Source organism: Callithrix jacchus, chromosome 6 (genome assembly GCF_049354715.1).
Source record: "Callithrix jacchus isolate 240 chromosome 6, calJac240_pri, whole genome shotgun sequence".
In the NCBI taxonomy this organism is placed as follows: domain Eukaryota; kingdom Metazoa; phylum Chordata; class Mammalia; order Primates; family Cebidae; genus Callithrix; species Callithrix jacchus.
In genome coordinates, this window is record NC_133507.1 from 75,760,542 (window position 1) to 75,781,034 (window position 20,493).

A 20,493-nucleotide genomic window follows, 5' to 3' on the forward strand; every position below is an offset into this window, starting at 1 on the left:
ATAGTGCCTAACAATTTGTATGCATGTGTTTTTTGTGTATGGAGTCAAACTTATTTTAAGAGCCTAAACCAGATCACCTCCAATTTGTATGTGTTACAAAAAATGCATAATTCATCCCCAATTAAATAATTTAGAAGATTATTTGCATTATCATGTGTCTTTGCTACTACTTGCCTATTCCATTAGGTAATGTATATGCATAGTTATATAGGGGTGATGTGCTTGATGAGTTTGAAACCCAGCCATTTCCTAGGCAATAGCCTCTAAGACTAGGGTCAAAACTTCAAAAGATTATAGCCAGATAAAGTTAATTATATAAAGTGGATTTGTTACAATAAATATATTTTCCCCCTTTTGTTGAGACACAGGTACAGAAAAATATTTCTTCAAGTTCAAGAATAATAACAAATGGCAAATGACCCTCAGCCTCCGAGTCAGGGACATAATTAGAAGGACTTTGGGATAAGCTTTAATTCCATTTCTACATGGGCAGTTTCTACAAAATTCCACTGATGGTGCCAGGTAAGAATCCTGGGCCATTATAGTAATATCTTCTAACTTACTAGTAGCAGGAAATCCAGATTTTTATTTAAAACATCTCATTTTTAAAGCGTTGGTAATTTTTGAAAAGTAAAACATTTCTACAGAGCATATTTCCCATAAAAGCTCCTAGTTAATGACTGCAGTTTAAAAAATACTATTTGTTGTACACATAATTGAAATATTCTTGAAATGTCATATAATTGGATTATTAAATGTCAAGGAAAGTTTACTGACTAAAGAAAACTATATATTAAGAATTATGTATATTATTCCATAGTTATAACAAGAAAAATAACAAGTATTTCACAAACTCCATTTATGATGAAAATGAAAATACCAAAGCCCAGAAGTTGGTAAGAGAAAAATAAGAATAACCATGTTAAGCTTTATTTTAAATGTAGTATAACTGATTTAGGTCACAAGTTCAACTTCACTTTCAATGTAAGCAGATGCATGATTGTATTTCTAAATGATGACTAGCCAATTACAGTGACTACAAAGTTCTGTCACAACTGACATTTTTAATGAAGCATTCCTATAAGAAAATTAAAATTTCAGCTTTATTTTCATCACTTTAGCTATTTAGAATTCTGTTAATCAAGTAGGAAAAAAATTGTCTTCAACACCTAGAATGATTTATCTGTTTGTATGACTGTGAGAAAAATGATTACATCTTCAAGTAATAGATTATAAGTTGGAAGCAAGTTCACATTACAGCTATGCTGATGAAAATTACCTGCAGGCTGTTACAACAGAGCCCATGAATTAATTAACCTTTTGCCATAAAAATCTAGAAAGTTCAGCAAAGACTGAGGGTTCTCTGTTTCTCTTGCTTCAGCTTCCTCAGCATGTTAGGAAATGAAATAATGAGCAGTTACTGAAGCAAACAAAATATATGGAGAGTTTATCAGTTCTCATGTTACTGCAATACAACTACATAAATTATGGTTAAAATATAGCAAGCTAGATGATTCATCTTTTGTTTATTTAATGAAAGGTAAATAATGATTGATTTCTACATAGATGATTATTTTATGAATGAGATCAGTAATTTCTTACTGTGAATATTGGCTACCTCTTAGTTATCTTCCTTTTGACTCTGTGAGAACATAAATAAAGCATGTCTTTTGCCAATTTTTTTGAATGAGTATAAACATGCTTTCTTATAAACAGCATTTTCAAAAGAATAAAAACATTGAGTGTATTGGTCAAGCATTCTGATAGATTTCACTTGGAATCTAAAGTTTAAAAATCAGCTAACACTAAATGAAAACAATTTGGGAAAATATGATTTCTAATAAATGATGGTAACATGAGCCACTATATTTTCTCAAGTTTTTAAGGGTAAGTATAAATAAGACTTGGTGAATTTGAAGATTATAAAAGCCTTAGGACTACTAAATTACGCTTTAAATATTGACATGATAACTTACATGGTTTTATACAAATGTTAGAAGTCACATTTTTTTCTCTTTGATGTAATAGATCTCTTTAAGAAGTTAATTTCCATAATATTTAATTGTTCAGTAGCAAATGCCTTTAGCCATTCTCTTCCACTTGCCAATTTTTAGAGTTTAATTTTAATTAATTCATTATATAAGTAGGTGATAATAGATAAGTAATCCCTTCAGTAGGTTACCAGACATTCTTATTCAGATCATGGATTTTATATACAGTAAGTCTTCACTTAATGCTGTTGCAACCTTAAGTGAAATGACAAATAAAAGGTCCTCAAGTAACATCCTTTAATTCAATGTCCTTTCACTATAAGATACATGACAGTGTTTTCTGGTATTTTTCTTAAAGTTTCAGTTTTCAAAAACTTGTTGACAGTGCTAAGTAAGACTTAAAGTATATGGTTTTAGAATGTTAGGGTGTTTCTCTCATGTTCCAAAGGAAGGATGATTTGCCAAATTCATCTTTAAAGAACTAAACTAGTGAATACCTCACAAAGTATTTTTCAGGAAACCAATGTTCAGTTTCAGGTAGGAAGTCCACAATGTGTTTAAGTAGGAAGATGATGATAGTTGTTTTTTGTGAATAAAGTGGCTAATGCTTATACAGACAGAGATGTATATATTTTTTATTACCAGTAAGCCCATATGTTACTAATCAATATTCTAACTTAAGTAGTATTTGAAGTATTTTGGGGCAATAAACGCTTCATAATTTTGAATACATTAAAATTTTCCAAACGGATCTATGAAGTCTATAAGGAAGATAGCTTTTTAAACATGGTATATTTAGAATATTAACCAAAATATTTTTGGCTATTTCAGTGTTGAGAACATTTCTATTATTATAAACCATATACTTTAAAGTAAGACACACATTTATTTGAAGTTTCAAGGATAGCACATTTCTGTCATGTAGCAAATTCACAGTAAATATATTTTGAATATAAGAATACATAAAGCTTCAAAAGATATTTAGCATTTTTGCCAATACTTAATGTTTGCCTATACTCATTTAAACTAGATTTAATAGTGTCACTGATTTTAATATGATCATATAAATGGTCATAATGTGTGTATATATATAATATATATATACATAGAATAATGAGGATATGACTAAATAAAAATAAGAACAGAAATCTACAATATTCCTTAGTTTTTATGGGAATCTATATAATCTTCAAGAGATATGATCTACATACCTGACAGGTAATGTTCTGTCTCCTTTCCTCCTGTCCATTTCTCTTTGGGGAACAGGATACCAGCGGAAATTCAGTTTCCAGTTAAAACCCCCATAAGTCATGTCTGACCCAGCCATATATTCAAAGGTATCATCACTAATCACATCAATGATAGGGCAGACAACCGTTTTCCTGCCAAGAAATTAAACCCAATTTATAGACACATGATAATTAAAATGTTACATTATCACCTTAAAACTGATTGTAGCTGATATAGCTGATAATTATTTTGTTACTTTAATATGTCTTTAGCTTCATTTTATCCTATTAATCCATGGAATTATTTCCTTTGAATAAATATTCCTTACAGTTTATGCTATCATTTGAAATCTAATCAAATATACTAACTGACCTTCAAGTTTATTTCCAAATGCATTCTAAGTACTAACTTAGCAAGATAGGCATGGTCAATTTTTCATGAAACCTCCACCCACAGCATGACTAGTAGAGCTTCTCTGAGATTATGCTTCATTTTAGCTACAACACTTTGAAAAGCAATAGCATTCAGGGAGGGAAGATGGAATGACAGCAAATTAGATCTGGTAGTTAACATTTCAAGTAGGGTAGGTTAGTTTAGAGAGTTCTGGGACCATCTTCATGGAGAAAACACCTACTAGGAAAAACAAACAAAAAATCAACAAAGAATAACAATAAAAATCATAATCTGTCAGTATATGTTTCCTATGAGAAATGACTGACGTTTTTCTGAGTGAAGTGTCCTCAAATTAAGGGTTTACATTTATAATACAGATGATATCTTCTAGATTATAATTTAGAAGTGAACTTTTCTGAGACATGACAATTTCTGAGTGAAATGTCCTCACTATATTTATAATCTAGATGATACTTAAGATAGGGAAAGCTAAACAACTTCAATCTCTGGTGTTTTATCCCATTTTCTTTTTTTTCTTTTTTGAGATGGAACCTTGCTCTGCCTCCTAGGCTGGAGTTCAGTGGTGTGATCTCAGCTCAGTGCAACCTCTGCCTTCTAGGCTCAAGTGATTCTCCTGCCTCAGCCTCCTGAGTAGCTGGGAACATAGGCACCCACCGTCACACCTGGCTAATTTTTGTATTTTTAGCAGAGACAATGTTTCACCATGTTGGCCAGGTTGATCTCGAACTCCTGACTTCAAGTGATCTGCCAGCCTTGGCCTCCCAAAATGCTGAGATTATAGGCATCAGCCACTGCTCCCAGCCTACCCCATTTTTCTTAAAGTAAGAGCGAAAATGTTGGCGTTTTTAATGTTAACTTCCTAGTGTAAAAAATTGCATTTGGGAAAATCATTAGGTACTCTTTTAATCCATGTTGTGCCTTGTCTAATTATTGACCTAACCCTTACTTATGTATTTTGTTATGGGACCCACCTTCTGTGATTTCCACAAGTAAATTTTCAGGTCTACCCATATTGTATTAGTTGTACCTAATTCTGAAGACCAGAATTCGTATTTCATGTTTGATAGAAGGTACGTTTACAAATAGGTATCTGAATCATCCCTAGATATGCAAGGCACATAAAAGTCCATTATTTATTCTTGTTTTCTAACACCAGTTTCACCAATACTTATTTTCAATTGAGTCTTATATTCCACACAATTGGCCAGAGCCTCTACTTGTCTGCAATCGATAAGATTCCTCTAGCCTTGGAAAAGCTTCTTGGTGACTCTGCACCCAACAAAATCAGTATTTTTCTTACTTCCTTTATTAGATTTAATGATTTAACTTGTGGGGAGAAGAAATTAGGTTTAAAAACCTTGAACAGACTTTATTAAATCCTTGAACAGATTTTAGCTACGTATGGCAACTTTAAAATGTATAAGCAGAACAAGATAATAGGGTTCATCATATGCAAATACAGTGTAATTTTGTTGTTAGATTAAAAAAATAGCCTATACATGACCATATTGAAACATTCGAAACTCACTGAGTAGTACATGAAACACGTGTTAAAAAAAAAAACAAACATAACATTCCAAAAGTTGCCAGGAAATGCATTTTTAAGCTCATTTTACTTTGCCTGTCTTATTGTTCTGTGAGTATTGTACAATATACTGACTGGAAAAATGTTATTAGCCATGTATAACACTCTATAGACTAAAAGGTTCCTACTGCTTTCTTTAACTGCTGTGGCTCATTTTACTGAGAGCTTCCATCCGTCTTCCTGGCAAGTACCAAATTGGCTGGACTAGCTCAGACTAAATAGCTCCTATCTTGAATGTCTAATTAAAAATGTAAATTCTTATTAAGTTTACTTGTTTCGGATCTGAGTTCAATTCCCGGATATTCAGTACTTGAACTCAGATCCGGAACAAGTAAACTTAATAAACATTTATAGAACTCTCCACTTTAAACACGCAAGATATGCACTCTTATCAGTACCACATCACACCTACTCACAGGTTTAAATGAAATGTTGGTTGGCCATTATTAAGCACAATTGATAATATAAGGGAGGTTTTCAATACCCATTTTTAGACTGCATTCTAGCCTGGGCAATTAAGCAACACTCCAGTTCTCTCTTCCTCTTCCTCTTTTTTCCTCTTCTTCATTCCTTTTTCTTTCTTTCCTTCTTTCTTTCTTTCTTTTTGAAAAATGTAAATTCTAGAAGGACTTTTCTACTATAGACAGAATGACTATGCAAGTAAGGTGTTATCTAATGTTATATCAGATAGCATTCAATGTTAGTTATCTTTATTAGGTGTTTAGAAATTATACTCTTTTATAACCAGTGTTTATAAATACTTGTACTTCACAGCATCAACAATAGAAGGAATTGCAGGGATGTGTAAGGATTCTTAATTGTATAAAGTGTTATTTATTCAATTTTCGAGATTTCAAAATGTGTACATATAAGGTGACAATACTGTTGAAATGATTAAATGTATTCTTATAGCTGTGCTTTTATGTTTCTTTTTTAATTATAATTTTGTTTCAGTGCTCTGTGTATATTCAGTGCTCTGTGTACATGTGTGTGCATTTTTAAAAACTAATTTTTAAATTGCAGTTTAGGTTTTGGGGTACATGTGAAGAACATGCAAGATAGTTGCATAGATACACACTTGGCAGCATGATTTACTGCCCTCCTCCCCAACACCTATATCTGGCATTTCTCCTCATGCTATCTCTTCCCAATTTTCCACCCCCCACTGTCCCTCCCCTATTCCCCCCAACAGACCCCAATGTGTAGTGCTCCCCTCCCTGTGTCCATGTGTTCTCATTGTTCAACACCCACCTATGAGTGAGAACATGCAGTATTTCATTTGCTGTTCTTGTGTCAGTTTGCTGAAAATGATGGTCTCCAGGTTCATCCATGTCCCTACAAAGGACACAAACTCATCGTTTTTGTTGGCTGCATAATATTCCATGGTGTATATGTGCCACATTTTCCCAGTCCAGTCTATCATCAATGGGCAATTGGGTTGGTTCCAGGTCTTTCCTATTGTAAACAGTGCTGCAATGAACATTTGTGTGCATGTGTCCTTATAGTAGAACGATTTAGAGTCCTTTAGATGTATACGCAGTAATGGGATTGCTGGGTCAAATGGAAGTTCTATTTCTAGGTCCTACAGGTATTGCCACACTGTCTTCCACAATGATTGAACTAATTTACACTCCCACCAGCAGTGTAAAAGTGTTCCTATTTCTCCACATCCTCTCCAGCATCTGTTGTCTCCAGATTTTTTAATGACTGCCATTCTAACTAAGATGGTATCTCAATGTAGTTTTGATTTGCATTTCTCTAATGACCAGTGATGATGAGCATTTTTTCATGTTTGTTGGCCTCATGTATGTCTTCCTTTGTAAAGTGTCTGTTTATATCCTCTGCCCACTTTTGAATGGGCTTGTTTTTTTTCTTCTATATCTGTCTTACCTCTTTGTAAATTCTGTATATCAGCCCTTTGTAAGATGGGTAAACTGCAAAAACTTTTTCCCATTCTGTTGGTTGCTGATTCACTCTAATGACTGTTTCTTTTGCTGTGCAGAAGCTGTGGAGTTTGATTAGGTCCCATTTGTCTATTTTGGCTTTTGTTGCCAATGCTTTTAGTATTTTGGTCATGAAGTCCTTGCCTACTCTTATGTCCTGAAGGGTTTTGCCTAGATTTTCTTCTAGGGTTTTTATGGTGTTAGGTCTTATGTTTAAGTCTTTAATCCATTTGGAGTTAATTTCAGTGTAAGGTGTCAGGAATGGGTCCAGTTTCTGCTTTCTGCACATAGCTAGCCAGTTTTCCCAACATTATTTATTAAACAGGGAATCCTTTCCCCATTGCTTGTTTTTGTCAGGTTTGTCAAAGATCAGATGGTTGTAGATATATTGTGTAGCCTCTGCGGCCTCTCTTCTGTTCCATTGGTCGATATCTCTGTTTTGGTACCAGTACCATGCTATTTTGATAACTGTAGCCTTGTAGTATAGTTTGAAGTCTGGTAGTGTGATGCCTCCCATAGTGTTCTTTTTGCTTAAAATTAACTTGGCTATGCAGGCTCTTTTTTGGTTCCATATGAAGTTTAAGGTGTTTTTTTTTTCCAGTTCTGTGAAGAAGGTCATTGGTAGCTTGATGTGAATAGCATTGAATCTGTAAGTTACTTTGGGCAGTATAGCCATTTTCACGATATTGATTCTTCCTAACCATGAACATGGAATGTTTCTCCATCTGTTTGTGTCCTCTCTTATTTCGTTGAGCAGTGGTTTGTAGTTTTTCTTGAAGAGGTCCTTTATGTTCCTTGTTAGTTGTATTCCTAGGTATTTTATTCTCTTTGCAGCAATTGTGAATGGCAGTTTGTTCTTGATTTGGCTCTCTTTAAGTCTGTTATTGGTGTATAGGGATGCTTGTGATTTTTGAACATTGATTTTGTATCCTGAGACTTTGCTGAAGTTGTTTATCGGTTTCAGGAGATTTTGGGCTGAGACAATGCGGCCTTCTAGATATACCATCATGTTGTCTGCAAATAGAGAAAATTTGGCTTCTTCCTTTCTTATTTGAATACCCTGTATTTCTTTTTCTTGCCTGATTGCTCTGGCTAGAACTTCCAGTACTATATTGAATAGGAGTCGTGAGAGAGGGCATCCTTGTGTAGTGCCAGATTTCAAAGGGAAGGCTTCCAGTTTTTGCCCATTCAGTATTGTATTGGCTGTTGTTGTGTCATAAATAGCTTTTATTATTTTGAGATATGTTTTGTCAATACCAAGTTTACTGAAGGTTATTTAGCATAAAGAGCTGCTGAATTTTGTCAAAGTCCTTCTCTGCATCAATTGAGATAATAGTGTGGTTTTTCTCTTTGGTTCTGTTCATGTGGTGAATTACGTATGTTGAACCAACCTTGCATCCCCTGGATTAATCTTACTTGATCACCATGGATAAGCTTTTTGATATGCTGTTGCAATTGGCTTGCCAGTATTTTACTGAAGATTTTTGCATCTATGTTCATCATGGATATTGGCCTGAAGTTTTCATTTCTTGTTGAGTCTCTGCTGGGTTTTGGTATCAGGATGATGTTGGTCTCGTAAAATAATTTGGGAAAGATTCCCTCTTTTTGGATTGTTTGGAATAGTTTCAGATGGAATGGTACCAGCTCCTCTTTGTGTGTCCTGTAGAATTCAGCTGTCAACCCATCTGGACCTGGGCTTTTTTTGTTTGGTAGGCTCTTAATTGGTGCCTCACCTTGTTATTGGTCTATTCGGGGTTTTGACTTCTTCCTGGTTTAGGCCTGGGAGGAGGTCTAAGTGTCAAGGAATTTATCCATTTTCTTCCAGGTTTACTAGTTTATGTGCATAGAGTTGTTTGTAATAATCTCTGATGATGGTTTTCATTTCTGTGGAATCTGTGGTGATATCCCCTTTATCGTTTTTTATTGCATCTATTTGGTTATTCTCTCTTTTCTTTTTTATTAATCTTGCGAGTGGTCTATTTCGTTGATCTTTTTGAAAAACTAGCTCTTGGATTTGTTGATTTTTTGAAGGGTTTTTTGTGTCTCCAACTCCTTCAGTTCTGCTCTGGTCTTAGGTATGTCTTATCTTCTGCTAGGTTTTGAGTTTTTTGATCTTGCTCCTCTAGCTCTTTCAATTTTGATGATAGGGTGTTGACTTCAGATCTCTCCTTGCTTCTCATTTGGGCATTTATTGCTATATACTTTCCTCTAGAGACTGCTTTAAATGTGTTCCAGAGATTCTGGTATGTTGTGTCTTCATACTCATTGGTTTCAAAGAACATCTTTATTTCTGCCTTCATTTTATTTTTTATCCAGTCAACATTCAAGAGCCAGTTGTTCAGTTTCCATGAAGCTGTGCAGTTCTGAGTTAGTCTCTCAATTCTTAGCTCTAACTTGATTGCACTGTGGTCTGAGATATTGTTTGTTATGACTTCCATTCTTTTGCATTTGCTGAGGAGTGATTTACTTCCAATTATATGATCAATTTTAGAGGAGGTTTGATGTGCTGCTGAGAAAAATGTATGTTCTGTGGATTTGGGGTGGAGAGTTCTGTAAATGTGTATTAGGATTGCTTGTTCCAGGTCTAAGTTCACGTCCCTGATATAGTTGTTAATTTTCTGTTTCATTGATCTAATATTAACAATGGGGTGATAAAGTCTCCCACTATTATTGTGTGAGAGTCTAAGTCTCTTAGTTAGTCATTAAGAGCTTGCCTTATGTACTTGGGTGCTCCTGTATTGGGCGTGTATATATTTAGGATAGTTAGCTCTTCTCATTGCATAGATTCTTTTACCATTATGTAATATCCTTCTTTTTCTCCTTTCATCTCTGTTGCTTTAAAGTCTATTTTATGAGAAATGAGAATTGCAACTCCTGCTTTCTTTTTTGCTCTCCATTTTTTTTGGTAAATATTCCTCCCTCCCTTTATTTTGAGCCTTTGTGTGGCCTTGCATGTGAGATGGGTTTCCTGGATACAGCACACCACTGCGTTTTGGCTTTTTGTCCAATTTGCCAGTCTATGTCTTTTAATTGGGGTATTTAGTCCATTTACATTTAGGATTAATATTGTTATGTGTGAATTTGATACTGCCATTTTGATGCTAGCTGGATGTTTTGCCTGTTAGTTGATGCAGTTTCTTCATTGTGTTGATGCTCTTTACCATTTGATATGTTTTTGGAGTGGCTGGTACTGGTTGTTCCTTTCTATGTTTAGTGACTCAGGAGTTCTTGTAAAGCAGGCCTGGTGATGATGAAATCTCTGAGTACTTGCTTGTTCACAAAGGATTTTATTTTTCCTTCACTTATGAAGCTTAGTTTGACTGGATATGAAATTCTGGGTTGAAAGTTCTTTTCTTTAAGGATGTTGAATATTGGCCCCCACTCTCTTCTGGCTTGTAGGGTTTCTGCTGAGAGATCTGCTGTGAGTCTGATGGGCTTCCCTTTGTAGGTAACCTGATCATTCTTTCTGGCTGCCCATAGCATTTTCTCCTTCATTTCAACTCTGGTGAATCTGACGATTATGTGCCTTGGGGTTGCTCTTCTTGAGGAATATCTTTGTGGTGTTCTCTGTATTTCCTGGATTTGAATATTGGCCTGCCTTGCTAGGTTGGGGAAGTTTTCCTGGATGATAACCTGAAGAGTATTTTCCAGCTTGGATTCATTCTCTCCATCACATTCAGGTACACATATCAAATGTAGATTAGGTCTTTTCATATAGTCCCATATTTCTTGGAGACTTTGTTTATTCCTTTTTACGTTTTTTTCTCTAATCTTGCCTTCTCGTTTTATCTCATTGAGTTGATCTTCATCCTCTGATATCTTTCTTCTGCTTGGTCAAATTGGCTGTTGAAACTTGTGTATGCTTCGCAAAGTTCTCTTGTTGTGTTTTTCAGCTCCATCAGTTCACTTATATTCCTCCGTACATTGTTCATTCTCGTTAACATTTCATCAAATCTTTTTTTCAAGGTTCTTAGTTTCTTTGCATTGGGTTAGAACATGTTCCTTTAGCTCACAGAAGTTTCTCACTACCCATCATCTTCTGAATTCTGATTCTGTCATTTCATCACACTCATTCTCCATCCAGCCTTGTTCCCTTGCTGGTGAGGAGTTGTGATCCCTTGTAGGAGGAAAGGTGTTCTGGTTTTGGGTGTTTTCTGCCTTTTTGTGCTGGTTTCTTCCCATCTTTGTGGATTTATCCACCTGTCGTCTTTGTAGTTGCTGATTTTCAGATTGCATCTCTGAGTAGACATTCAGTTTGTTGATGATGAAGTTATTTCTGTTTCTTTGTTTTCTTTCTAACAGTCTGGTCCTTCTGCTGTAGGACTTCTGAGGTCCACTCCAGGCCCTACTTGCCTGGGAAATCACCTGCAGCAGCTGCAGAACAGTAAGGATTGCTACCAATTTCTTATTTTGCTATCTTTGTCCCAGGATGATGCCTGTCAAATGTAAATCTGATCACTCTTTTGTGAGGTGACTCTTTAGATATATGGGAATCAGGGAGCTGCTTGAGGAGACAGTCTGTACTTTATGGGAGCTCAAGTGCTGAGCTGTGAACTCCATTGTTCATTCAGAGGTGCTGGGCAGGTACAGTTAAGTCTGCTGCAGCAGAACTCATAAACCCCCTTTTTTTTCCCCAGGTGCTCTGTCCCAGGGAGTTAGGGCTTTATTTATGAGTTTCCATTGTGCTGCTGCCTTTTTTTCAGGGCTTCCCTTCCCAGCAAGAAGGCAGACAAGACATTGTCTGCCTGCAGAGGCTTTGTTGAGCTGCTGTGGGCTCTGCCCTGCTGCTGTGTGAACTTCCCTGCAGTCCTGTTTATATGGGTGTGGTTAGAACTGCCTCAGCAATGATGGCCCACCTCTGCAATGGTGGACTCTTTCTGTAATGGCACATTGCCTTGGCAATGGCAGGTTACCTCAGCAATGATGGACTACCTCCGTAGGGGTGGAGTGCCTTGGTGATAGCAGATGCCCCTCCCTCACATAGCTGGACAGTCCCGGGCCCAGCTGTGTTTGCCATGAAACTCTCAACCCAGCACGTTTCCAATTGCTGTTTTGTGTGTGTGTGTGTGTGTGTGTGTGTGTGTGTGTGTGTATGGGAGGGTGGGACCCGCCGAGCCTAATCACCTGGCTCCCTGCCTCAGAGCCTTTTTTTAAAGTTGAATGGGTGACTCTCTCCCAGGTGTTCCAGTCACCTGGTGAAAAGGCACCGGCATCTGTGTGACTTCCCATGTGGTGACCCACTATGCCAGATGAAACAACCACTCTGAGATTCGAGGCACTTTTTTGCCCAGGAATCTCCTGGCCTGGCTCCCTGTTTCAGTCCCCTGTTTAATCAGATAAATGGGTGACTGTCTTCCTGGAGCTCCAACTGCCAGCTTAAAAGGGCAACCAGACCAGTGTATTTTGTATGGGGAACCGCTGCACTGGGGCACCAGCAAAACAGCCGCACTGGCCAAAACAGCCACACTGCTGACCCATGGGGATCCTCTGCCGGGGAGTCTCCCAGTCTGTGGGCAATAAAAATCCATCTGGAAATGCAGCATCCAATCACCCTCTGCGCTTTCACTGGGAGCTGCAATCCTCAGCTGCTCCTAAATGGCCATCTTGGATCTTCCATGTGTGTGCATTTTTAAGACATTCCAGGTGAACTTGCACTGTACTGACTCAGAGTCCTGGTGTGGTATAAAGAACACTGGTGGAGGATTGGAAAGAGCTAAATTCCTGTTCCCAGCACTTCCAATGGCTGGGGCAAGCTGGTTGTTACCTTCTTTGTTCCTCCCTATTATGAGTTATAGATAAGAATATCTACAGTACCTACCTTAGAGGGCAATTATGAGAACATGAAAAGGTGCTTTGGAAATGTGCTTTATAACACAATGATTCTATTTCAGATTATATTTATTGCCTTCAACTAAAAATTAATTTAAAACATTTTTATTATTTGAATTGATTCACTATTTATTCATCAAATACCTATGTCCAAGATGAATATACCAGTATTATTTGTCAAATAAGTGGTAAAACTTACTTTTAAGAAAAGCTATAGGAGGATGATCCAAGATGGCCAAATAGGAACAGCTCTGGAATGCATTTCCCAGCAAGAATGCAGATGGTGAGTGATCACTGCATTTCCAAATTTTTACTCCCCACATACTAAGGAGATTCCCGGGAAGAAGAGCACCATGAGTCTCCAGCATGCTGTTTCAGCCAGCACAGTGGGTCTCCACACAAAAACTCACACGAATCTGGATGTCATTTCAACTGGCACCTGGAAGGCCTGGGAGACAGTGTCACCCATTCAATTGAAAAAAAGAGGACTGAAACAGGAAGCTAGGTGATCTGGTTCAGCAGTTCCTACCCCAACAAAGACCAGCAATCTGAAATGCTCTGGATTGAAAGTTTCATGGCAAGCATGGCTGGACCAGGGATGGTCCAACTCTGTGGGAGGAAGGGCATCCACCATAACCAAGGCAATTTTAACTAAACCTCTATAAACAAAACCACAAGGTAGTTCAAACAGCAGCTATGCAGAGCCCTCTGTAGCTCAGCAATGCCTCTGCTGGCAGACTATGACTAGTCTACCTCCTTGCTTGGAAAGGCATCTCTGAAAAAAGGCAGTAGCATGTCAGGAACTTATAAATAAAGCCCACATTCCCAGGACAGAGCACCTGGGAAAAAAAGCTGGTTATGAGTTCCACTGCAGCAGACTTAAATGTACCTGCCCAGCATCTCTGAATAAAAAATTGGATCTCACAGTTCAGCTCTTGGGCTCCTGTAAGGGACAGACTATATCCTGAAGCAGCTCCCCAACCCCCATATATCCAACGAGACACATCACAACAGAGAGCTGAGGCTGACATCTGGCAGGTATCTTACTCAGACAAAGATAACAGAAGCAACTGGCAGCAACCCTTACTGTTCTGCAGCTGCTGCAGGTGATCCCCAGGCAAGCAGGGTCTGGAGTGGACCTCCAGCAGTTCTACGGCAGAGTGGCCTTTTAGAAGGAAAACTAGAAAACAGAAATAACTTCATCATCAACAAAAAGGATGTCCACTCAGACCCCATCTGAAAGTCACCAACTACAAAGACCACAGGTAGATAAATCCACAAAGATGGGAAGAAACCAGTGCAAAAAGGATGAACACATGAAAAACCAGATCCTCCTCCAAGGGGTCACAACTCCTCACCAGCAAGAAAACAAGGGTGGGTGGAGAATGAGTCTGATGAACTGACAGACACAAGCTTCAGAAAGTGGGTAATAACAAACTTCTCTGAGCTAAAATAACAGGTTCTAACCCAATGCAAAGAAACTAAGAACCTTGAAAAAAGGTTTGATGAAATGACAATGAGAATTAACAGCTTGAACAAGAATATAAATGAATGATGGAGCTTAAAAACACAAAACCAGAACTTTGCAAAGCATACACAAGTATCAATAGCTGAACTGACCAAGCAGAAGAAAGAATATCAGAGCTTGAAGATAAGTTCAATGAAACAAAATGAGAAGGCAAGAATAGAGAAAGAAGATTAAAAAGAAATGAACAAAGCCTCCAAGAAATATGAGATTATGTGAAAAGACCTAATCTATGTTTGATAGGTGTACCTGAACATGACAGAAAATGAATCCAAGCCGGAAAACACTCTTCAGGATACTATCCATGAGAACTTCCCCAACCTAGCAAGGCAGGCCACTATTCAAGTCCAGGAAACACAGAGAACACCACAAAGATATTCCTCAAGAAGAGCAACCCCAAGGCACATTATAGTCAGATTCACCAGGGTTGAAATGAAGGAAAAAGTGCTAAGGGCAACTAGAGAAAAAGGTCGGGTTACCCACAAAGGAAACCCAACAGACTCACAGTGGATCTCTCAGCAGAAACCCTACAGGCCAGAAGAGAGTGGGGGCCAATATTCAACAACCTTAAAGAAAAGAATTTCCAACCTAGAATTTCATATCCAGCCAGACTAAGCTTCATAGTGAAGGAGAAATAAAATCCTTTACTAACAAGGAACTGCTCAGAGATTTGATCACCATCAAGACTGCCTTATAAGAGGTCCTGAAAGAAGTACTAAACATAGAAAGGAACAACCAGTACTAGCCATTCCAAAAACATACCAAATGGTAAAGACCATCGATACAATACAAAAACTCCATCAACTAATGGGCAAAACAACCAGGTAACATCAAAATGGCAGGATCAAATTCACACATAACAATATTAACCTTAAATGTAAATGGGCTAAATGCTCCAATCAAAAGACACAGACTGGCAAATTGGAAAAGAAGTCAAAACTCATGGGTGTGATATATCCAGGAAACCCATCTCACATGCAAGGATACACAAATGTTTATAATAAAGGAATGGAGAAAGATTTACCAAGCAAAGGAAGAGCAAAAAGCAAAGCATGGGTTGCAATGCAAGTTTCTGATAAAATATACTTTAAACCAACAGAGATCAAAAGAGGCAAAGAAGAGGATTATATAATGGTAAAAAAATCCATGAAACAATAAGAGCAAACAATCCTAAATTTATAAGCACCCAAAACAGGAGCACCCAGATATGTAAAGCACGTTCTTAATGACCTACAAAGAGACTTCGACTCCCACACAATAATAGTGGGAGACTTTAACACTCCACTATCTTTAGAAAGATCAACAAGACAGAAAATTAACAAGGATACCCAGGACTTGAACTCAGATCTGGAACAAGCAAACCTAGTAGACACTTAACAGAACTCTCCACCCAAATCCACAGAATATACATTCTTCTCAGCACCACATCACACTTAGTCTAAAATTGACCACATAATTGGAAGTAAATCACTCCTTGGCAAATGCAAATGAATGGAAATCATAACAGTCTCTTAGACCACAGTGCAATAAAATTAGAAAACAGGATTAAGAAACTAACTCAGAACAGCACAATTTCATGGAAATTGAACAACTGGCTCTTGAATGGTGACTGGATAAACACTGAAATGAAGGATAAAGAATGCTGACTGATTGTGGCTCAAGCCTGTAATCCCAGCACTTTGGGAGGCCGAGGTGGGTGGATCACGAGGTCAACAGATCGAGACCATCCTGGTCAACGAGATGAAACCCCGTCTCTACTAAAAATACAAAAATTAGCTGGGCATGATGGCGCATGCCTGTAATCCCAGCTACTCAGGAGGCCGAGGCAGAAGAATTGCCTGAAACCAGGAGGCAGAGGTTGCGGTGAGCCGAGATCGCGCCATTGCACTCCAGCCTGTGTAACAGCAGCGAAACTCTGTCTCAAAAAAAAAAAAAAAAAAAAAATGCTGACTGAATAAACAATGAAAATAAAGATGTTCTTTGAAACCAGTGAGAATGAATACACAATGCACCAGAATCTCTGGGACACATTTAAAGTAGTGTCTAAAGGAAAGTTTATAGCAGTAAATGCCCACAGGAGAAGCAAAGACAGATCTAAAATTGATATATCATCAAATTGAAACAGCTAGAGGAGGAAGATCAAGAAAACTCAAAAGCTAGCAGAAGACAAGAAATAACTAAGATCAGAGCAGAACTGAAAGAGATAGAGACAAAAAAATTTCAAAAAATTAATAAATCCAGGAGCTGGTTTTTTGAAAAAAAAAGTCAACATGATAGATCACTAGCCAGATTCATAAAAAAGAAAAGAGAGAAGAATCAAATAGATGCAACAAAAAATGATAAAGGGGATATCACCACTGATTCCACAGAAACACAAACTACAATTACTACAAATAATTGTAGAGATTACTACAAATAACTCTATGCACGTAAACAAGAGAACCTGGAAGAAACAGATAAATTCTTGGACACTTTCACCCTCCCAACCCTAAACCAGGAAGAAGTCGAAACCCTGATTAGACCAATAACAATGGTTGAAGCGGAGGCAGAAATTAATAGCCTACCAACCAAAAAAAGCCCAGGTCCAGAAGGGTTCAAAGACAAATTCAACCAGACATACAAAGAGGAGCTGATACCATTCCTTCTGAAAAGATTCCAAACAATATAAAAAGAGGAAATCCTTCCCAAATCATTTTATGAGAACAATATCATCCCGATACCAAAACCTGGCAGAGACTCAACAAGAAAAACTCCAGGTTAATATCCATGATGAACATAGATACAAAAATCTTCAATAAAATACTGGCAAACTGATCGCAACAGCAAATCAAAAAGCTTCTCCATCATGATCAAGTAGGCTTCATCCCAGGGATGCAAGTTTCAACATACACAAGTCTGTAAACATAATTCACCCCATAAACAGAAACAAAGACAAAATTCACATGATCATCTTAATAGATACAGAGAAGGCCTTCAACAAAATTCAACAGCCCTTTTTGCTAAAAACTCTCAATAAACTAGGTATCAATGAAATGTATCTCAAAATAATAAAATCTACTTACGACACACCCACAGCCAACACCATACTGAATGGGCAAAAACTGGAAGCATTCCCTTTGAAATATGGCACTAGACAAGGATGCCTTCTCTCATCACTCCTATGCAATATAGTATTGGAAGTTCTAGCCAGAGCAATCAGGCAAGAAGAAATAAAGGGTATTCAGTTAGAAAAGAAGGAAGTCAAATTATCTGTGTTTGCAGATGACATAATTGTATATTTAGAAGACCCTATCATCTAAGCCCACAATCTCAAACTGATAAGCAACTTCAGGCAAGTCTCAGGATACAAAATTAATGTGCAGAAATCACAAGCATTCCTATACACCAATAACAGACTTATAAAGAGCCAAATCAAGAATGAGCTGCCATTCACAATTGCTACAAAGAGAATAAAATACCTAGGAATACAACAAAAAAAGGATGTAAAGGATCACTTCAAGGAGAACTACAAACCCTGCTCAATGAAATAAGAAATGACACAAACAGAAGGAATAACATTCCATGCTCATGGTTAGGAAAAATCAATAGTGTGAAAATGGCCATACTGACCAAAGTAATTTACAGATTCAATGCTATCCCCATCAAGCTACCTATGAGCCTCTTCACAGAACTGGAAAAAACCACCTTAAACTTCATATGGATCCAAAAGAGAGCCCACATAGCCAAGACAATCCTAAGAAAAAAGAACAAAGCTGGAGGCATCATGCTACTGGACTTCAAACTATACTACAAGGCTACAGTAATCAAAACATCATGGTACTGGTACCAAAACAGAGATATAGACCAGTGGAACAGAACAGAGGCCTTGGAGGCAATGCCACACACCTACAACCATCTGATCTTTGACAAACCTGACAAAAACAAGTAATGGGGAAAGAATTCCCTGTTTAATAAATGGTGTTGGGAAAACTGGCTAGCCATGTGCAGAAAGCAGAAACTGGACGCTTTCCTGACACCTTACACTAAAATTAACTACAGATGGATTAAAGACTTAAACATAAGACCTAACACCAGAAAAACCCTGGAAGAAAACCTAGGCAAAACCATTCAGGACATAGAAGTAAGCAAGGACTTCATGACCAAAACACCAAAAGCATTGGCAACAAAAGCCAAAATAGACATATGGGATCTACTTAAACTCCAGAGCTTTTGCAAAGCAAAAGAAACAAAAAACAAACAAACAAACAAACAAAAACAATCATTAGAGTGAACCAGCAACCAACAGAATAGGAAGACATTTTTGTAATCTACCCGTCTGACAAAGGGCTAATATCTAGAATCTAAAAAGAACTGAAACAGATTTACAAGTAAAAATCAAACACATTTAAAAGTGAGGTATATGAAGAGAACGTTTTTCAAAAAAAGACATATATGAGGCCAAGAAACATATGAAAAATGCGTATCATCACTGGTCATTAGAGAAATGCAAATCAAAAACACCCTGAGAATCTTACACCAGTTAGAATGGCGATCATTAAAATATCTGAAGACAACAATGCTGCAGAGGATGTGAAGAAATAGGAACACTTTTACACTGCTGGTGGGAGTGTAAATTAGTTCAACCATTGTAAAAGACAGTGTGGCGATTCCTCAATGACCTAGAAATAGAACTTCCATTTGACCCAGCAGTCCCCATTACAGATATATATCCAAAGGATTATAAATTATTCCATTATAAAGACACATGTATAGGTATGTTCATTGTGGCACCATTTACAATAGCAAAGACCTGGAACCAACCCAAAGGGCCATCAATGATAAAATGGACAGAGAAAATGTGCACATATACACCATGGAATACTATGCAGCCATAAAAAACAATGAGTTCATATCCTTTTTAGGGACATGGATGAATCTGGAAAACATCATTCTCAGTAAACACACAACAACAGAAAATCAAACACTGCATGTTCTCCCTCATTTGTGGGTGTTGAACTATGAGAACACATGGACACAGGGAGGGGAGCATCACACACTGGGGTCTGTTGGGGGGGACTAGGGGAGGGACAGTGCTGGGTAGGGAGTTGAGGAGGGATAACAAGGGGAGAAATGCCACATATAGGTGCAGGTGATGGAGGCAGCAAACCGCCTTGCCATTTATGTATCTATATAACAATCCTGCATGTTCTTTACATGTACCCCAAAACCTAAAGTGCAATAAAATAGCTATGTATAGCTCTGGATCCAAGATGGCTGAATAGATACAACTCCAACACACAACACCCAGTAAGAGAGATGCAGAAATCCAGAGATCTCCTAACTCCAACTGAGGTAACAGATGCATTTTAATGGGTCTGGTCCAGCAGAACCTGTGGACTGAGCTATTGCCCCCTCCCACCACCCGGAGACAGAGGGAGCTGTAAGTGGGAGCAGCTGGGCAGGCCTCTACCCCATGACTGGAGAGAGAGGAAGCAAAAAGGGAGAGATGGCCAGGTGCTGCTAGGCAGGTCCCTACTCTCCCCCACAAACCCAAAAGGGCTGAAGCTCTGACTCTATTGGGTTGTGCAGCCAGTGCCACAGTCTGAGCTACATCCTGAATGATACAGCCCAGTGGAGGAAGGGCACAACCCACCATTAGAGGAGTCAGACTGAACTACATGTTTTAATAAAAAACAGGACGCCTATACAGCAACAGGATGGCTTTCTTGACAACTCAGCAGCACCAGGTCAGCAGAAGAGGGGGACCCTAATCTCCCAGTATAAACAAAAAGACATAGGAAGCTTCCCTAGTAACCTTAAGGAGTCCCTAGAAACCCAGTAGTACCTCCACAGGTAGACAAGGGACATCATCAAGCAGCTCCCTAAAAACACAGCCAGGTAAACACACAAAGATGGGGAAAATAACAGTGCAGATGAAACCATCAAAGACCAGAACACTTCTTCTCCTTCAAGGGATCAAAACTCCTCAGCAACAGA

General features: G+C 37.9%; 1 protein-coding gene across 32 annotated transcripts in view; it reads right to left on the minus strand.

Annotated features, from left to right (window-relative positions):
• GALNT13 (polypeptide N-acetylgalactosaminyltransferase 13) overlaps positions 1-20,493 on the minus strand; it is a 690,911-nt gene that overhangs the window by 238,148 nt on the left and 432,270 nt on the right. For all 32 annotated transcript variants that reach the window (XM_035304875.3, XM_078327740.1, XM_054257627.2 and 29 more), the window contains one exon: positions 3,203-3,373. In XM_035304875.3, the coding sequence (XP_035160766.1) occupies positions 3,203-3,373 (171 nt within the window). The remainder of the gene's footprint in view (positions 1-3,202; positions 3,374-20,493) is intronic.